Source organism: Typopeltis vanoorti, chromosome 1 (genome assembly GCF_054136105.1).
Source record: "Typopeltis vanoorti isolate ZY-2024b chromosome 1, IOZ_Tvanoo_1.0, whole genome shotgun sequence".
NCBI lineage: Eukaryota > Metazoa > Arthropoda > Arachnida > Uropygi > Thelyphonidae > Typopeltis > Typopeltis vanoorti.
In genome coordinates this window covers 130,591,937-130,607,040 of record NC_143549.1, presented here as the reverse complement: position 1 = coordinate 130,607,040, position 15,104 = coordinate 130,591,937, and the positions used below count along the sequence as shown (strand labels likewise).

Here is a 15,104-nt window from a genome sequence, read left to right as displayed (position 1 = left end):
ATTGAAAGCCAGTCCTTGTTCATTCAGAACCCTAGTGGATATCTACTAACATGATGCACTATGTGAAGATGAGGATTGGACATTAGGTCAGAAGCTTCGGTAGCTTATCCACGTTCATTACAGGTGATGTGGAGTTATCCAACCAGTTATTTGGCTTTAACCCTTAACTGCCCCCCCCCCCCCCCCATCAAGGGTGGTGAAACTACCACCTTGCCTGAAATGCATGGCAGTGACTATGTTGCACCTTAGAACAAAGTTAACATTAATGCTGTTAACTGTTATAACGGCATTACTTTGAATTTTTGTTTCTTAACTCACATTAACAACCAACACTCCAAAATGCACTTCATATTAGAACTGTCTGCTTTTTTTGACACATTAGTCACTTGCCTTTCAGATTGTTCACTATCTTTTTCTATTTATAGAAAGCCAGCACACAATTAGAAAATATCTACATAAACAATCACATCGTCATATAGCCCAACAGTATGGAATCCTCAAAACATTAACTGATAGAGCCATCTTTTTGTTCTGGTGATGCATCCTTTGCCACATGACTCAACTATCTTCATCACACATTTGTGGCCAGTGGCTACATCTCCTACAAAATAGATAAAATGCTATATTCCAAACTTCCTGTTCCCCAGACACACAAGAGTAAAACACTACAGTTTCTATTCCATATATCTGGGATACATCTCAAAAGATAGCTAAAGTGTTAATGTGACTTTCACACACAATTCAAACCACGTCATATTAACAACTCTTATCTCTTGTCTTGAGGACACACTCCATCTATAGCACATCCTGGAATGTATGAAGTGTCCTGTGGTTGTAACTTGGTCTGCTATAGGAAGACAAGAAAATCTGTTAACAACCACCTTGGAGAACATGAGAAATACATTTTTCTACCATTATTATGGCAAGTCTGAACTAACAGATCATGCTTTGGACACCCTTTCACAGGGTGTCCAAAGAAATGCTTCATAGCCATCGATGATTCTAAAAATAGTCTCTCTAACCTGTAATACTCTGGCAGAAATTTGGGAGATAGTAATCTTAAGATTAAGACAACAGCTGCAATAACTTATTTTATAAAACATTAGAGGGGTGCCAAATTAGGACTTTAGATCTTTTGTTCGTTATAATTCGATTTGTTTCACAATACTAATTGTTGCAGATGTTGAAGATGTTGCTGAAGATGTTGGTTTGAAATCCAAAGAAATATAAGCCAGTCATTAAACATCTTGTAATTTAGTGTTTTTGTGTTGTAATACTGTTAAAATATGTCATGCATTGGAAAGTTACTTAAGGGGAATATTCAGGGATGGAAGGATAGGAATATGATATTCCACGAGGAATAGTAAATCATTATAAATTGAGTTATCTTAATAATTTTCTTCTTCTTTTAGCTCTACAACCCTTTATAGATTTTGGCTTGCTCCACAATATTTTTCCATTCGACTCTATTCAGTGCAGTACTTTTCCAATTCTTAACTATAAGCAGTGTTTTTTTTCTGGGAAAAAAGGTGCCAGTACTCACCATGAAGATGTTATTATAGCAACTTCCACACTTTTAACATATCCTCCGATATACCCTCGTCGTCTCTAGATTGCTTCTTGCTTTTGGTATCAATTGCAGAATGATGACCTCGGAGCAGCCATGAGTCCACATATTTGCTAGGGTTGAACTGAGTGAGAAATGGTCCTACTATCCTGATGAACATTAGTGCAGAAGTTGCTCGTACAAGCAGAGATGACCTAGATGAAGTTACTATAAGATTCATCTGAGAGAAACCCCCTTCACATTCACTGGAAGATATTGTAATTGTGCCCAAAGTGTGCTTTAGAGGAAGTAGTATGTTCATGACTTTATTTTCTTGAAGATATTCATGGAAACCACAAACTGCTTCTCTTTCATTTAAGCGAAATTTGCATGCTAACTTTTTAATTTCAGTTTCATCAAATGCCAGATGCTTCCCAGGATTTTCTGGCCAATACTTCGAATCTAAAATCTTAACACATTCAGGCAAATCAGCATCATCTCCTTCAAGCAGATGCTTTCCAACAGCTTCTTTCAGATTTTTATAGAAAGCACATGAACTTATTGCAGGACTGTGTCTTTCATTTTTGTGGAGCTCAATCCCTTTGAACTTCATGTTCTTTTGACTTTGAAGAGAAATACTGTAGTATGGACCAGGATTTTCAATTCTTTCTTCAAAAAGTTGAATTGTATTCTTTATCTTCCTCTCTGCTTTGTACAAGTCGATATTTCTCTCTTGTAAATCTAGACTTCGTTCACTAAGTTCTTGGAGAGCATCACACATAAGGCCCAAATCAAGAACAAACTCGCATGACGTTATTTTTCTTAAAAGGCCCTCATAAAGAAAGTGATCTGTTTTACTTCTTCTGATGTCTTCTTTTGCCTCCAGAAAGTGATGGATGAGGGCTTCAAAGTCTTGTACTGCAGAAACAGTGCGAAAACTAGATGCAACCCAGCGAGTGCTTAAAATTCTGCCAATTTTAAGAAGTTGAAGTTCTGGAGTCACTGCACATTCCTGTAGTTCCCATTATTCTTAGTTGAAGCATCATAAGTCACATAAAGTTTGTCCAAGAAACTCTTAAAGCGATTCACTCCTGCCACATTGTTCACTGTGTCACTAACAGACAATTCAAGGCGATGGCTAGCACAATGCCAGAAAATAACACTTGGAAACTTCTCTTGCATTAGCCTCCTTACACCGCACACCAAAACACTGCTGCACCATCACAGGTTACAGACAATAAATACTCCTTTAAATAATCTTCAGATATCCTAAACACTCAAGATGACTAATTAAAGAGTTTAAAATTCCTCTAGCAGTTACATCTGATAATTCGATCAAATCTAGAAAAAGGCTCACAGGAGCCGAAAGTTCAGGAAGAACTACACGAACAATAATAATCAGTCTTGTTGTGTTACTCACAATTGTCGTTTCATGAATAAGTAACAATATTTTGTTCTTGGAGTTCACTATATATTGTCTGTTAATGTTTTTCTCATTTTATTTGCGATATGGCTGACAATGTTAATGCAAGCATTTGCAGAATGAAGAGAATATATCTCATGTCTAGGCCATTAAATTCCTGTAAATTTATTTCTTCTTCAAAGTTTTTAAATGATTGATTTCTCCTCGCAACTTTATAAGTCGTTAGAAACACTTTTCCTGTTACCTCATCCTCCGAAATGGATGATTTTACCATTTGCCCACTCCGCTAAAATTTTCGTTGTCATGTGTTTATCAACGGCAAGACTTCCGACATCACGACACACTTTACAGCCCAACATTTTATTCTTGACATACAGCCACTCATTTCTCTTGCAGAAGCAATTTTTCTGCAAAAGTGCCCAACATTCGGGCCAATCATTATCAGAATCTGCTTCCTTTTGACGACGTGGATCTTCATTCTTGGTTTCGTGATCCTCTTTCCCAAGTGTATTTTCGGTGCTAGTTTTCTGTTTTATAGGATCACAAGTAGATTCAACAATTTCTGCTTTTTCAGCCTTCCTTTTTTTTACTCATTGGCATAAAGTAACTACTATTTCACTCATTTTGAACAATGATTGCACTGATTTAACTTAGATTAATTCAAAACTCATGTGAATGCCTGCTGTTGCAGAGAGAAAATAGAACTGATAAACTGATATGGGAAGCAATCGGAAGTGAACACAATTTCCTGTTTCAGGTTGCGTACCAACCTATGAAACAAGAAAGCAGGTTACCAACTTATGAATAATCAAAACTGAAAATTCAATTCATGAACACAGTACCATCTACCGGAATATTTATAATAAATTTTGCTGTCAATAAATCGCAAATTTTTAAAAACCTAAGAAAAAAGGTGCTGGTACTGCATACCATTGCGTACCACCAGAAAAAAAGCATTGACTATAGGAATTCCAAGGTCTTTCTCAATCTCATCTAACTATCTCTTTTTAGGTCTTCTTCTTTGTCCAATTATTTTATATATATATATATATTTATAAATTTTTAGTTTAGAATTCTTATCTATAACTTTACTACCCAATAATCCTTTATGCATACTGATAGCATTTATTTTCAGCCATTATTCTATTATTTATTTCTTCTCCTATGTTATTTGTTATTGTTATTAGGGATCCTAAATATTTAAAATGATTTGCTGATTCAAAATTATAGCCATCTGCACTACATTTAGAAACTTTTCTATTTCCATTTCTTCCATATTGAATATATTTAGTTTTTTGTTCATTAATTTATAAACCAACTTCTTTTGCATTTAAATCTAATTCTTTAAACTAAATTTTTTTTTGTTTTGTATTACTAATTATTACAATATCATCTGCATATATACAAATCTGTATAGATTTATTATGAATATAGACTCTTATATTCAAGTGTCAAATTAAACAAATTTGCAGACAGCGCATCTCCCTGTCTCACTCCAGAACTTATTTTGAATGCTTCTGTTAATCCCTCAACTGGTCTAGACGTCCAGCTAAATCTGGATATGATTCTATTACACCCATTGAATAACATGGATAAGAAGTGCAATTTGGTTTCACTGTTTCATCCACCTCGGCCAGTAGGGAGGTTAACTTACCTTGTATTTTAACCCTTGCCCTAGATCCTTCTAGTGTTATTTCAATCATTCTACCAATTTTTGTGGGATTCCCAATCTTTTAAGACTATTAATCCTTTTTTGTGTATTTATTTTATCAAAAGCCTGTTTTAAACAATATATAAATTATCTAATTCTATATTATATTCCATACATTTTCATGTATATTCCTTAACATAAACATATTATCAGTGGTAGCTTTCTTTGGTCTAAAATGGGATTGGTAATCTAAAATTTTTTCAGTGTGTGGTTCTAATCTACTATTTATTAAACTTGATAAAATTTGATATGTTACATTTAGCAATGTGATTTCTCTATAATTACAACAATTCAGTTTATCTCCCTTTTTATATACTGGTTGAATCACTCCTATTTTCCATTCCTCTGGTAATTTTTCTTTATTTCATATTTCAATTATTAATTGCCAGATTTTCCCCATAATGGTTTTTCACCATTCTCGATAAACTCCCCTGTTATTCCATCTATACCTGGTGCTTTAAAGTTTATCTGTTTTATAATTTTAACTAGTTTTTCATAAGTTGGTGCTTATTTTTTCTTCATTTATTCAAAAATCATGCAAATTTCTATCTTCATCTTCATTATAAAACATCCTATAAAACATTGACTAAGTAATAGTTCAACTGAAGAGGAAAATAGAGTTAATAAGTATTTTATTAAATACTTATTAACTCTGTTTTCCTGTTCATCATCTCTTTTTTTCTTCTGATTACATATTTTATTTGCTTCCTTTCTCTTTTCTTGACATTTTTCTCTATTAGCTTTTGTATTTCTTTGTATATATTTCTTTCTTGCTTTATTTTTAATTTCTATTGCTTTCCTGCATTCATCATCAAACTATTCCTTTTTGATTATTTAATATTTCCCTATTATTTCTTCTGCTGATTTATAATTTTTTTTAAAAATTATATTCCATTTATCTTCTATATTATTTTGATTTTCAAATTCTTTAATGCCTTCTTCTATTTTTTCTTTGTATAATTTAATTGTCTCTTTATTGAGACTCTTTATTTGAGTGGTGGAAACAGAGTTGTAGAGTAGGTGCCCTTCCTTGTTGAATCTTTGGACTCCTTGGAGGTGTCATGTAGTAATAATAATAACAAAAATATTTTCAACACTGATTCCCATTGTCAAGAAGATAAAAATAAATGTTAATTAAAAAAAAAATACACTTATCTAACAGAAAACCACAAGGAATAACTACCTGTACTACACTTCTTTGCTGCAGGTGATATACTGAATAGAATCTGTACTGTTGAGAGCCAACATGCATTTAATTCCCACATAAATTTCACTCAGTGTGCAGGCACTAGTGTCTCCTCTCAGACACAGTCTCCTCTCACCTTTATCTATTAAAAATGCACATCGATGTTTCACCAGAGACTCCACCTAGGGAATCCACATTACTTTCTCTTCATGCATGATTAGTCAGTGCATGCTTTGATGACAGTGTTCATCATATCTGATATAGAGTCCCACTCTGAATGTCTTGATATTGTAATAGGCCATGACTATTTGTTTCAAATAAATAACTGATATAAATAATAAACAAATTTATTTCGAATAACTGCTCAAAAATTGTCAGGGGTGTGGTGCACACTCTGATTGTACAGGGTGCATTTTGGAAATTAATCATGGAAAAGTTCACAAACCAACAATAAGCCAAAATCATGCAGTTTTATTTTAAAAATTAGCACATTTTTGGTAAGCAAATGATTTTGCAAAGATCTGCAATTAATTAGCCATCACATTCTCCAGATCTGATGTCTCCCAATTTCTACTTTTAATTTCCTATGGAGTTACCAGAAGTAAAAATGTGTATGTGAACAAACTCCAATTCAACAACTGAAGAAGGACATTCATGCAGAAATTAGAGCACTGCAGCCAGGAACATTGACAGTCATGGAACATGTTGTAAAAAGGGCTTGTCTCTGTAAATCCAAAAATAAAAGCATTTATGTGATGTGATTTTTCATAAGTAATAAAAAAAAAATCTTCAAGATTTGCATTTCATTATAACAAAAAAAGGAATAAAAAGAATAAATAAAAAGCATTTAATAACAAATGTTTAAATCCTTCATGACTTATGGGCCTCCCTGTCTCCAAAGTGGTGTAGAAGTTGGATGTTGATGATCTCCATAGTGTTTGAGAGAATGGAAGTAAAATCATTTGGATGGTTTGTTGGGTGACTTTTATCATCTTTCTTTGGAATGGGCTGAATGTAGGCTTGTTTTATGGTGTAGGATAGATGCTAGTTGAATAGTAAAGATTGAACAGATGATATTGAATATGTTAATTCTGGAACACAAGTATTTAGCACAATAGGTAGTATGTCAATAGAACTAGTTGCCTTCTTTCTGTGCAAGTTATTCAGGATTCTTCTGCTTTCTTTCTAGTTGAAAGATATAGGCTGCATGGAGTGAGTAGTTGGTAGGATTGGGAATATTTTACTATGGTCATAGATGTAGGAATTGGAAGAGAAGAATGATGCTAGAAGGTCAGCCTTGTCTTTGGGTGTTGTTACAGGAGTACCATATGGATGTGAGAGCATTGGAAGTGTGGGTGGGCAGGAGCTGCACTAGATGGGCTTCAGTGAGGAACAAGAAGTCTTGACTGTCATTAGAATCCTTTCTTTGTATTGCCTATATCTTTCTAGTTGAAAGATATGGGCTGCATGGAGTGAGTAGTTGGTAGGATTGGGGATATTTGCTGTGGTCATAGATGTAGGAATTGGAAGAGAAGAATGATGCTAGAAGGTCAGCCTTGTCTTTGGGTGTTGTTACAGGAGTACCATATGGATGTGAGAGCATTGGAAGTGTGGGTGGGCAGAAGCTGCACTAGATGGTCTTCGGCCAGGAACAAGAAGTCTTAACTGTCAATAGAATCCTTTCTTTGTATTGTCTAATTTATATTTTTTGTCTAATGACATGATGGAATCATGCATGAAGATATTTAACAGAGTGAGTGGATTTCCTATAAATGGAGATTTTTAATTTTTCAGATTCACGAGTGAGTTTGACATCTAGGAATAGAAGAGAGCAATCAACTTCTAATTCTGACATAAATTGTATTTTTGGATATTGACTGTTGAGATGGTTTAGGAACTCCTTTAAGAAATCAGGTCCATTACTCCAGATTAAGAAAACATCATCTATGTATTTCTTCCATAAGGTAGATTTTAATGGGAATAAAGAGAGAGCTTTTTTCCTCAAATGTTTCCAAGTATAAATTTACTAGTGTGGGAGGATTGCCTATGGCCAAGCCAAAGTTCTGTTTTTGTAAATAGTATCTTTAAAATGAAAATAATTGGAATCAATGCAATTCAATCCATTACATCTTCACATTAAACTCAGCTATAATCTTTCTGATTGTCACTGCACTGTGATCCAACTTTGGTGTTCATGAGACCATGACCGTGTGTGTGTGTGTGTGTGCGTGCACGCGCGCACACAACAATACATTGGTATCTGGAATGCCTTCAAATGTCAGTAATACTTTGGCAATTTAATTTATAGCTTTTTCTCTTGTAATTTTTTGTATTTTTCTTTTCACATAATGCAGCTGATGAAGTCCTCTAAGAAGACGAAACTAGTTGTGTGCTTTAATTAAATAAAAATAGTGTTTCTATTTTTATCACTTGACTTCTAATCATTTAATCTATTTAATCAGAAATTTGACTAGAGAGCTTATGAGAATACAATCCTCTGCATTGGAGTTGCCTTAGCTTGCACTACTTAAAATACATGAATGCTGCCCAGGTGACCGTTCCTTTTATTTGCGCTCTTGATAAAGGTTTTACTGGCCCGACAGCTATTTTGAATTGGTTGGTTCTCTTCGGAGACCAGGCAGAAACCTTTAGAGGGCAAAAATCTTTAAAAGGTTTTGCCTCTGGAATAAGTTGAATATGAACTAATTTCAGGCTGCAGGATATCCACCACTGACATAAGGAATAACAGGAACAGAATATGAGAATATGACACAGAATATGAGAATTAACTCTGTGGTGCATATTTTCAGTACAGTCATGATTGGTTCCCCATCATCCTTTCCTGTTTATATGAGGCACGTCCTGAAAGTAAGATCTGTTTAGCATTTACTGCCAAACGATATATGTCAGAGGAATTGCACATGCATGGTAGCATAGAGTGACTCATTAGATAGTTTTGACCATTTTACTTTTGTTATTGTTTGTTGTCTTCTACAAATAATTTTTAATGAGTGCTTCAATAAAAAATCCTGCCAGTTGCATGGCTCGTAGTGTGATATGGTTTTTGTTGTCAGAAAACAATAATAGTTCAGAAATTCACCTACAACTGTGTAAGGTTTACAGGCATAACATAATGAGTGACAGTAAGGTTAGGCAGTGGTGTCATTTGTCAACAGTGTTCATGATGAAGAGCACAGTGACTGGCAACATGTAGTGACAGACGATTTGGTGGAAAGAGTGAACATGAAAATTCATGCGAATCATTGTTTCACAGTTATGGAACTTATTTTGAATTCCCAAAAGTTTTATACAGAGTCATTCATGAAATTGTGACAGAAAAGATGGGGTATAAGAAATTGTGTGCGAGATAGGTCCCAAAAATGCTGACTGATGCGCATAAACAGCTATGAGTGGAATCAACTCAAAAACGTTTTTTGGAGTGTTACAAAAATGATGGAGATGAACTTTTTTTCTCATGTTGTGTGAATGGTGATGAAATGGGGATTTCATATGCAAATGTTGAGTCAAAAAAACTCAATGTGATGGTATCATTCATCATCTTTGAAAGCCAAAAAATTTCATCGGGCACCTTGGGTCAAAAAAAAAAAATGATGGCCACTATCATCTCGGACTAAAAGAGTATCTTGCTCATTGATTTTTCTCCAGCAAGGAACCACAATTATTTGTGTTCACTCTTTCCAACAAATTGTCTGTCACCATATTTAGCTGGCCACTGCACTCTTCATCACGAACATTGTTGTGCCCTTTTTTAAACAAACTACACCATTGCCTAACCTTAGTGTTGCTCATTATGTTATGCCCATAAATCTTACACAGTCATCGGTGAATTTCTGCAACACTATTGTTTTGGTTAACAAAAACCATATTGCACTACGAACCTTGCAACTGGCAGTATTTTTTTATCTCGGCATTCATAAATTATTTGTAGAAGACAAATGATAACGAAATGAAAGTAAAATGGTCAACAGCTAGCTGATGAGTCACTGTATGTTACTACACATGTGCAATTCCCTCCCATATGTTATTTGGCAGTAAATTCTGAATGGATCTTACTTTCTGGATGCACCTCAAATAATGATGGTGAACCCCTTGCTACACTACGACACTCGACATTGCCGACTTCCTCTAAACACTTATCTGGAAGAGTTGGGTGTAGCAAGATTTTGTGCCAGCTAATTGGAAAGCTTCTTGAAGTCTTTTCTTGCCAGTAGATAGTATATGGTATGTGGGACCAAACCAGTTTGGTCTCATCTGCTATCTACTGGATGGTCTGCAGAATTGCCCTACCCTTGAATTGGTGTCCTGGGATACATGCTGTTGTTTGACACCTTTGAAGAGAACCATTTACATTGTGAAAACAAGAGATCACTATTTAATTTTTATTGACCATTTTAATTATTTCAATAAGGCATTTGTTGTTATTTTTAGGTACGCCTTATAAACATTTTTCACTTGAAACTCAAGGCGGTGAGAATCAAACTATGGATACAGATAATGAATCATGTGAAAAGAGGTATGACAGATTGAAATTATTTGAAAAAATATATCTTATTGTTAAAAATAAATAAATAAAGGTACAATTTTATTAAATTTTATGAGTTCATATTTGAAATGCATAAGTTATTTCGGTATATAGCTACTATTGTTTTAAACATTTTTAGATTGTTGTTTTAAACTTTGAAAATAAGCAGGAACGTATTCACCTTCATCTGCATTCTCAATGGAGAAATTATAGAACAAGTAAAATACTTCAGCAATTTAGGCACAGTGAAGATTTTTAGTGAAGATGGCAAATTAAATTTGAAAATAGACAATAGAATAAGCAAAGCTCATTTGATAGGGAGTCAGTTGAATAAATTTATATGGAAGAAGAGAGCGTTATGGAAATAAAATCAAAAATAGCTAAAGCAAAAGGAGCATTCTGGAATAATAAATTACTAATGACCTCTGGAATAAATAAACAGACTAAAATAAGAATAATAAAATCCTATGTATGATCTACATTGAATTATGGATGTGAGACGTGGATATACAAAATCCATAATCAACCATTTGCAGGCCTTTGAGATGTGGTGGTGCTATAGGAGAGCACTGAAGATTTCTTGGAACCAGAAAAAAAAGCAATTTGATATAATTCAGTTCCTACTGTAAAGGTCTTCAGTGGAACAAATATGAGTACAATATAATAAGGTTTTAATGGTTCCAGCCTTTTAACTAGGATGATGATGAATAGCATGGATATAATAATCAGCATGAGTTTCTTTTCTAAAAACTGAAAATTGTAAACGTGGATATACAACCTGGTTAAGGAAGAATTAAAATAACTAAAATGGCTAGTGATTGTTTTTCTCCTCTTCTAAGGTAAACTGAATTCTCGAATGAATCATTAATACTTAGGCAAAAATTTTACAGCTAATAAATTTATTTGAAGGTGTCTTTAATTTTCTAATATATCAGTTTACATCTTCTTCTTTGTCTATGATCTCTTATGCTTTTAAGCGTCGAGATTTTGCCAAAGAGATTTCCATGCCTTCCTGTCCAAGATTTGTTGTTTTGCTTCTTTTCAGTTAATTCCCTTCTTTTCCAATTTTTCTTTAATTTTCTTTTGCCAACCTTTCCTGGGTCTGCCTATGTTTCTTTTTCCTATTTTCTGGCTTTCGTATGCAGTTTTTGCTATTCTTCCTTCTTCCATTCGATAAAGATGTCCAAACCATCTCATTTGGGCTTGTGTTATGAATTGATTCAGAGGTGCAACTTGAAGACTCTCTTATGGTTTGATTTCTTATTCGGTCTAGTCTTGTTTTTTGTGCCACTTTCCTGAGATATTTCATTTCAATTGTTTGTAGTTTATTTGTGTTTCCTGTTGTTAAACACCAAGACTCACAACTGTATGTTAATGTTGGTAGAAACACTGAACGGTACACTGCCAGTTTGGTATTCTGGGTGACTTCTTTCTTATCTAGGAGTGGGCTTTTCATTGCATAGAATAACTTTGTTCCCCCTCTTATCCTGTTGTTAATTTCTGTGTCTAGTCTACCATCTTTTTGTATATATGATCCCAAGTATTTAAAGGAGTGGACTTATTCCAGTTGATGATTCTCTATTTTTATTATGTGTTTTTGTTGGTTTCTAGATATGATCATTGTTTTATTTATATTTATGGTCATATTCCTTTTCTTTGTTTCTTCATACCAAATGTTGATATTGTACTTCAGATCTTCAGCTGTATTTGCTAGAATCACTACATCATCTGAAAAAGCCATGTGTGAAATCCTGGTTTCTTTCAGTTTCCTGTATCCTAGGTGGAACTGTTTTGTTTTTGTTTGGCATGCCTTTAAAATTTCATCCATTACTATGATGAAGAGAAGAGCTGAGGATACAGCCTTGCCTCACTCCTACATTTGTTTCAATTTTTTTGGATCTATTATTACAGGTTGTTACATAATTTCTGTTACTTTTGTAGAGGCTTTGTATGGCTTGTCTGGGAACTCGGTCAAAGGCCTTCTCAAAACCTATAAAACATGAATGTAGTTCTTTTCCATATTCCAATGTTTTCTCTGATATTTGTCTAAGACTGAAGATAAGATCCTGCGTGCTTCTATTTTTTCGAAAGCCATATTGCATTTCATCCAGTGTATCCTCTATTTGATTCTTAAGCCATAACATACATCTAAAATACTGGCATATAATTTTCCTGGAATGCTTAAAAGCGAAATTCCTCTATGGTTTCCACATTTGCAGTTGTCTCTTTTCTTAAATATAGGGATTATTATAACTACTTCCTAGTATTTGGGAATAATTTTCTTTTTTCCAGACAACATTGAATAGGTGTAAAAGAAATTTTATTGCTTTCGTTCCTAAATTCTTTACCATTTCTGGTGTTATTTGGTCATGGCCTGCTGATTTTACCAGTTTTATATTATTTATTGCTGCTAACAGTTCATTTGCATGAATTTCTTCACTCTGATCTTCTATTTTGCTTGTGTGTCTTGGTTCTGTTTTTTCCATGTTCTGCATCTTCCAATAATTCTTGAAAGTATTGTTTCCATCTTTCCATGATGTCTTCGGAATTTGTGAGTAACTTTCCATCCTTATTTTTGATAAACTTTATGGGGCATTCTTTCTCTGACCTCATTCTTCTTAAAACATTGTAGAAGAGTTTCTGGTTTCCTTTAAAATTTTGTTCTAAAGTATGTCCGACGTCTTCCCAGCATTTTCTTTTCTCTTCTTTCACTAAGGTTTTAACTTTATTTCTTTGGTTGTTGTATAGTTCTCTATCAACCTGCAGCTTTGATGTTATATATCTCTTCCATAATTGCTTTTTCTTTTTAATTTCTTCTTTTAGTTCTTCATTCCACCAAGGTGTTTTGTTTCTTCTGTTTATTATTTAATGATACACCACAAATTTCTTTGCTTGTTTCTAGAAGAAGTGTTTTGAACCTGTACCATAAGTTTTCTACATCTTGGTCTTCATATATTTCTTTTTCTACTTCTTTCATCTTCTCTTCTATTTTACTTTTATACTCAATGGCTGTTTCTTCTTTCTTTAGTTGTAGTTCTTTATCTTAACATTTATTTCCTTGCTACTTTTTCAACATTTTTCAACTTTTATTTTATGGATTGTTTCCAATACTAATAAGTAGTGGTTGCTGCCTATTTCAGGACCTCTATAGGCTTGCTATATACAAAAAAGTATACTGGAAGTATACTTTTTTGTATACTTCCAGTACGATTTGCATATGATGGCGTAGTCGATTATAGATTTTTCATTTCTACTGGGCTCTTCCCTGGTAAACTTATGGATTTCTTTATGCTTGAACATAGTATTCGCTGTTACTAAATTATTTGTAAGGCAAAGATTTATTATTCTTTCTCCATTATTATTCTGGGTTATTTCTCCTTGTGATCCCAACACTTGTTTCGTTTCCTCATCTACTTGATTCCCTACTCGGCCATTAAGGTCTCCTAGTAGTAGTATGATATGCCCTTGAACTTCTTCAATTGTTTTTTGTAAGAGTTCGAAGAATTCAGCTTTAATTTCTTATTAGCATTATCGTTTGGGCCATATGCAACAATTACAGTGAATGCTTGGTTGTCCGATTTAAAATCTATAGTGATTGTCAACAACCTTTCGTTTATTAGTTGCCATTTAGTAATATATTCTTTGAGATCTGGTTTAATTATGCAAGCTACCCCTTGTTTTCCCCATTCTCTTGGGTTTACCCCTGAACAGAAAAGTATATGCCCATCTTTCATTTTTTGGCAACCTTGACCTTTCTTTTTTGTTTCTGTGACTGCTAACAGATCCAATCTTGATTTTTTAAATTCATCTATTAATTTGTTTTCTTTTCCATGTAAACTTTTAACTTTCCATGTTCCGTATCTCATGTACCTTTTTCCTCGATTTGTCGTTAACCATTTAGGCAGTTCGGCTATCTCTTTGTTATTTCTTTTAATGGGTGAAATTTTAAGGTGTGCAGCCTTCAGCACCCAAGTCTGGTTGTGGGGGCTGCCACCTTCGAGGCCCCAAGACCGGCCTATGAGGGAAGTGCTATCCTGTTGGTCCGCGGGAGGTATTTTATTTCCCTCCTACCCTTCATAGTAAACTATGACAAGCATTCCCCAATCTGCCACCAGGGGATGCGCCCGATGGGGATTACAGGTGTCCCCACACGGGGTCAGTTTACATACTTATATTAAAGCAGTGGTGTGTCTTCATTTTCTATAACAAGCCTTTTGATCTTGTGGCATCATTGCCTTTTTCTTTGTCTATTTCCTCCAGATGCATTAACACTGCAAAATAGTTCACAAGTGCAGTCAGTGCCACCACTGTATTAGACATCTACCTTACTTGAATTCAGATACTTGAACTTCAGGATATTTGTTTGTTACATGGCTGCTACTCTTCTAATTTTTTCAGTCTTTTTTGGTGAATTCTGGTAAAAGTAGAATTTTTTTTTTTTTTACTACTGTTTCAATTTCTGTAACAAAGGAAACATCTTTAAGAGAATTTAAAACAGGCAGATTCAAATTATGTGCAATATAGTGTGCTAATATAAGGTTTTCTCCCAGCATGCCACCCCTTCCACCTGTTCTAGTGCCATAGCAAGAATAACTTGTTCATTTCACTTTCTAATACAGTAAACTCTCAATTTAACTGACTATTAGGGGCTAAGGGTTGTCCGTAAAATCGAAAGTCTGTTAAATCACGAATCTT

At 34.2% G+C, this 15,104-nt stretch overlaps 1 protein-coding gene across 1 annotated transcript in view; it reads left to right on the top strand.

The window, feature by feature from the left end:
- The window catches only part of Ube4B (Ubiquitination factor E4B), a 418,857-nt gene that overhangs the window by 87,571 nt on the left and 316,182 nt on the right, over nt 1-15,104 (top strand). Inside the window, exon 3 of the mRNA XM_090393738.1 lies at nt 10,316-10,400. Within this exon, the coding sequence (XP_090249864.1) occupies nt 10,316-10,400 (85 nt within the window). The remainder of the gene's footprint in view (nt 1-10,315; nt 10,401-15,104) is intronic.